General features: G+C 50.0%; 1 protein-coding gene across 1 annotated transcript; it reads left to right on the top strand.

Moving 5' to 3' along the window:
• The first annotated feature begins 885 nt into the window (after positions 1-885).
• Positions 886-4,343, top strand: LOC104495866 (tetraspanin-3-like). The gene is made up of 7 exons (XM_010138903.1): positions 886-947; positions 1,418-1,634; positions 1,836-1,910; positions 2,149-2,244; positions 2,910-3,062; positions 3,613-3,696; positions 4,257-4,343. The coding sequence occupies exons 1-7, from the start codon at positions 886-888 to the stop codon at positions 4,341-4,343; spliced, it is 774 nt and encodes a 257-aa protein (XP_010137205.1).
• The last annotated feature ends 1,312 nt before the right edge of the window (positions 4,344-5,655 follow it).

Below are 5,655 nucleotides of genomic sequence, written 5' to 3'. Positions count from 1 at the left end.
ACGGAGCTTTGCTAGTCCTGGCTTTATAGGGCTGCCACAAATTGGCTTCGCAACGTGTTAAAATTTGTGGTGGCCCTTCAGTAGCAACGAGGTTTTTCTTGGTTTCCCACCGTTGGTCCATCTTTAGCACTTCCTGTGAGCGCTTCCGTTGCATTGAGAGAAGTTTCTAGTCATTCTTCGTTGTTTTTGCTGGATCTGGGGCCGATTCAGCTCAACGCTGTGCTCAACAATCCTCGAAAAGAGGAAAAATAAAGGATATGGCAGGCAAATCCCGTCGTGAGCTTTTCTCCACCATGATGGATCGTTACCTCAGGAAGAGGTGAGGTCGCTCATGGTGGTGAAGCGAGAAGGCAGTGGGGCTCTTCAAGGGTCTCGTCCTTTCCCTGCATCCCTAAAAGGGGTGGAAGAAAGAAGCTGCGGTCGCTGTGCGCCTGCAGACAGGGAAATGGGAAGAGATTTTTCCTCAGCGAGCAGAAAAGTTCAAGGGAGTTTTAGGAACCGCTTTAATCACTGAAAAATCAGAGTGTGTGGAGAAGAAGGAGGAACCTCTTGAGACCTCACTTTGTAGAGCCTCAGCACCGCAGGACCTTGTGTGACATCTGCTAAACGTCTTGAAGGGTTGGTGTCATCTTGGCGTCATCTCTGGGGACGTCCGATCGCGGTAATTTTGAGGTACAGGCAGCATCCAGGAATGTGAGAGCGGTGCGGGCTGAGATGGAGGACGGTCCCTGCTGGGAGGTGACTGAAGGGCAGGCACGGACCTGGCTGGAGGGGAAGGAGCCAAAGGAGGTGAAGGAATTAGCAGGTGTTGGCTCCTGCGTGAGGAGCGTTTGATGTAATTAAGACTCACGGCACCGGGGGAATAATGAACAGCTCGCAAGCGGCATGGTGAAATCCAGCCTCCCGAAAACAAGCAGACTGGCTTCCCTCGAGTTCCCAGGCCGTGGGTACGGACAGTCCTTCATTTTAGAGGCCTCCATCAGCAAAACATCCTTTTGGAGGAGAGTTTCTTTGAGAGGACACAGAAACCTGTTTTATCCAGGAGCGTTCGTGCTTGTCTTAGCGGTGAATGCTGGTGCCAGAGTGGAAAGGATGAGTTTTGCCTCCGCAAAAAGAAGCCCAAACCCAACAACCCACCCCTGTGGTGACCATCATCAACGCTGATTCCTCCAACCGCAGCGTTGGGTGATCTTGGCCTTCTGCCCGATGCCTGTGAGTAGACTCCAGCTAAAGTGGCGCTTCACGAGTGATTCGCGGGAAGTGAATTTTGTCTTCTCGGTGTTAAACAAGCATCAGACGCGGCGTTTTTCAGGAGGTCTTTGCACACCGTAGTCACTCCTTCCAATGTTACTCGTTATTGAAAGGTCCGTCTTTGCTTTCCTGGGCAGATAATAAATAATTTGCATAAATAACTACTAATAACTCTTTCAATTGCATTTCAGGCGGCAGCGGCAGGTCTCGGCTATGTCGGCGGCTACGTCATCAACACCTACAAGAGCTATGACAACTTTCTGCAGGACAAGTACGCTCTGCTGCCCGCCGCCATCATCATTTGCGTCGCCGTGGCCATGTTCTTCATTGGGTTGATCGGTTGCTGTGCCACCATACGGGAATCTCGGGTCGGCCTCGGGCTGGTGAGTGGGGCAGGGTCTCACACGTCCTCTTCTTCAGCTCGTTGCGTGGTCTGAGAGGTGCTTCACTAAACCGTCTCAGTACAGAAAGTAAAAAGGTTATTCCGGAACAGAAACTAATAGTAAATGAACGTGATGGGTAACGTGCAGTTGAATTCGAAGGCCGTGGAGTTGTTCCTCACAGTCTCTCTCCTTTCGTTTCAGTTCTTGGCCATCATCTTGGTGATCTTCATTGCGGAAGTATCCGCTTTTGTCCTGGGATTTGTTTACAGGGAAAAGGTAAGTGAAGAATTAGCATCTCTGTAGTAACCTAGAAGTAAAGGGTAGATCTTCCTGCATCAGAGCATTCCAGTGTATCCAGTTTCCTCACGCTTCATCCCCTGTCCTGCGAGACAGGTGGGAATGGGAGATGCCACCATCCCGTAGCTGGGATACAGACCTTTTGCATTTTCCACTAGATAAAATGACGAGCTCTCGTGTTCAAACAATGTGGATTTTCTTTTTCCTCTCTCAATAGGTAAAAACCGACGTGCAAAACACCATGAGCTCAGTCTTTCAGCAGTACGATGGGAAAAATCCCGAGACTACTGTCGTGAATTACTTGCAAGAACAGGTCAGAAAACGCTGAAACTGTCCTGAGGATTAGTTAGAAAAGGACAGTTGGGTCCTAACCAAGGTCTTTGGGCTGGGAAGGGAAGTGGATCAGGGTGGCGGTATCCTGGGGCTCGGCGGCGATGTGCTGCATCTGATTCTCCAAGGCAGTGCAGGGTGCTCCCTGCTTTGCAGAGCTGGCACTCTCAAGCCTCTGGTCTGAAGGTCATTAAATGAAAGTCCTTGTTGACACAAGCGGCCTTTGGATCAGACCTCTGCATCACACTCTGGATGTCCTCCAGAGGGACCTGGACAAGCTGGAGCAGTGGACCCATGTGAACCTCACAAGGTTCAACAAAGCCAAGGGCAAGGTCCTGCCCCTGGGTCGGGGCAGCCCCCGCTATCAGCCTGGCTGGCCCCACGGCAGGTCAGGTTGTCCCTTGGGGCTCTGAGCAAGCTGCTCTGGGGGCAGATGTCCCCACTCCCTGCAGGGGGTTGGACTGGGTGACCCTGTCCCTTCCAATCCAAACTGTCCCATGATGCAAATGGTGCATATGAATGACTGCTGCTGAGAAATCTGCACCATAAAGGAGAAAAATGATGGGAGACTCTACCCTGCACCCTGTCCCCTGTCACAAAGAATAAACCAATAAGCAGGTAATAATGTCCTCTCCTTGTGTTCGGCAGCTTCATTGTTGTGGGGTCAAGAACTACAGCGACTGGACAACCACGCAGTGGTTCAACTCCACCGGCAACAACAGCGTCCCGCTGAGCTGCTGCCGGCAAGATCTGAAGAACTGCACGGGGCGTCTGGATCAACCTCAGGAGCTCTACACGCGGGTGAGGATTAAGGGCACAGTCTCCATCTCTGAACCAGTCAAAACCAGTGAGAAAACCACTTCAGACGGGAGTTAGGGATAACTTCACCCAGTTCTTCTCAGCAATTTGTCTGGCTGCTGGTAACTCCTCCAGAAGCAACGTGACACGGCCAGAGTGCAAGTTATGGGCATGTGGTTGTTCCAACCAGGGATGAGACTCATCTAGGATTGACCACGAGGAACCCGGAGACCTGCGTATCAGGTCCTTCCATCTGGGGCCCAGGCCCACCCGTTGACTTTTACCAGTTCCATTGTTGGTCTTCCTGGCTCTGAGTTGAGGGCACTTCTGTAAGTGCCCTGAGCTCGAGGAGATCGAGAAGCAGCACGTTGTCGGTGCCTCACCTCAGACAAGAGGAGAGCACCGAGTCATCAGGTCCGGAAGACAAGAATGGAAGCCCTCAGGTCTGCAGGTCTTACGAGGTCCTGCTTCCTTTGAAGGGTTGAGGAGAAAAAGAAGTCGTCCAGCTGATTTACATTTGTTAAACTTGTTTTCACCTCTTTTTCCATGGCAGGGCTGCGCTGAGGAGCTGGAGATCGGGCTGCAGAGCGTTTTCAGCTACGCCATGCTCGTAATCCTGGGCTTCGCCATTGTCAAGGTAAATGTTTCCATCACTTCCCACGTGGAAAAAAATCACTGTTTGCCCTTTGGTCTCAGGGCTCGTTCTTCTGCCATATCCTGTTAGCCTTTTCCTGGCTCAGGGGTAGACCCAGGTCTCCGTCCCTCACTTGTTTTCTTCCAACTTGTCTCCATTTCATCCGCCACAACGATAAGGGGAGGGATCCAAAGAGCTAGTGGGGCATTTAGGATGGAAAGTCAGTGGAGAATCCATCGTGGTCCTTTGGTAGGTGTGCTAAAAGGCCCAGATCTCAAATTCTTTATTAAACCAGCTTTGCTGTGTTGAACGGGGATTTAAAAAATTCCCCATGGAAGCTTGTTCTTCGATCTTCCAACGAATCATCCCATGCTCGGAGACTTGGAATCCCAATGGACTAGGAATGAGGTCAGCAGGGTTCTCCATAGCCTCAGACAACTGAATTAAACGAAATGTGAAACCAGATCGTCTTGGGGGTTACCGCCAGATCAGAAAAGCCCTGCTGGGTCTGATGGCTGAACCACAAGACAGCAGAACTAAAGGAATCTCTCGCTCTCTTTCAGTTCTTCAGCATGCTGAGCGTCTGTGTGCTGACCTGCAAGAGAGAGGACAGCGGATATCAGCCTCTTTACTCAGGAGTCTTTGCTTAACAAAACGCAAAAATCACTTTTCTCGTGCTTCTACAACATAGACTCGTGAAGACGAACGCTAAACGACAGCTGACGACCTTCTCATGCAATTATGTCCACGAACCACCGGCACACCCCGGCGTGCCGTAAGGTTCTTGTAGATTTGGGCTTCGTGACTTCAGAAACAATCTGACTTCTGCTGTTCTTTCCTCTGCCCTTGAAACATGCGGAAGAGCCATTTTTTTAAGCGCTGAACCGATGGAGACCGCGGGATGGTTGCCTCCACAAACGTCCTGGAGTGGTTAAACAGCAAGAGAAACATTTGATAAAGTTCTTCATGAGCCTGGGGAGGTAGAACAGGTTCTCTTTATATCTGATGGTGTCTCTATTTTTTTTTTCCCTGTATATTGTCATTCGTTTTACTGCAGAGGTCACTAGTGCGAGACAACCCCGTGTTTAAAGTCCAGAACAGACTTTTGAGTTGTTTTTTGGAGCAGACAGCAAACGTGAACAAGTCCAGGGTAGGAGGAGACGTGAGTTTTGAGAGTTTTGAGGCTTTGGGCTTGGGACATCTCTCTTTGGCTTGGTTGTTTTTTTTTTTCTTATTATTTGACATTAAAAGTTGCTCATGAAGCAGAGCTTTTGAATCATGTAATTTTTTTCTCTTGATGCTTTGTCTAAAAGACAACGTCTCCGTTTAACGTAGAACTTGCAAGAGCTGTTGAGACTAGAGGCTGGGAGCCCCAGGACACGGTGGTGGTCACGTAGACAGGACGGCGGGAAGGGCCAGTCGCTGAAGGTCCACTTTTCGCCGCTAAAAAGCCGAGACGATGCACTCTCGTACCGAGAAATTTCAATAATCTATCGGCTGGCAGCGTCGCGCGGCTCCTGGTTCGCTGGTGTCCCGTTCTCCAGAAAGGTCTGCTGAGCGCCGACACTTCTTGGAGGGCATCGCTGGTCCTTCTTTAACCCACTGGGGTGTTTCTCGGTTCTTCAGGGGTGTTTAGAGGTTGGGAGAGGGGAACCACGAGCTGTTTTTTCACGAGGGAATTGTGGAAAAGCGACGGAGTTTTTGCTTATTTTTAATGTGGAGGGATAAGCCTGAGCAACAAACCTTTAGATTCGTAGCTAACTGGGAAAAAAAAGGAGCTTGAGGTGCCTGTAAGCTGCTTATTTATCCCCTTTATTTTTTATTTCCTAGAGAAAAAAAGCAGTCGGTGACGGTGTTCTGTAGCAGACACACCACTGTGAGTGTGTGGAAGAGTGACTTCATCTTTATGGAGGGCTGCCGAAATAAACGGAATTTGTATCACCAATAAATAAACGCTGCCGA

This window comes from Buceros rhinoceros, unplaced genomic scaffold, assembly GCF_000710305.1.
Source record: "Buceros rhinoceros silvestris isolate BGI_N320 unplaced genomic scaffold, ASM71030v1 scaffold13526, whole genome shotgun sequence".
Classification (NCBI taxonomy): Eukaryota; Metazoa; Chordata; class Aves; order Bucerotiformes; family Bucerotidae; genus Buceros; species Buceros rhinoceros.
This window is presented reverse-complemented; position numbering and strand designations above follow the sequence as displayed.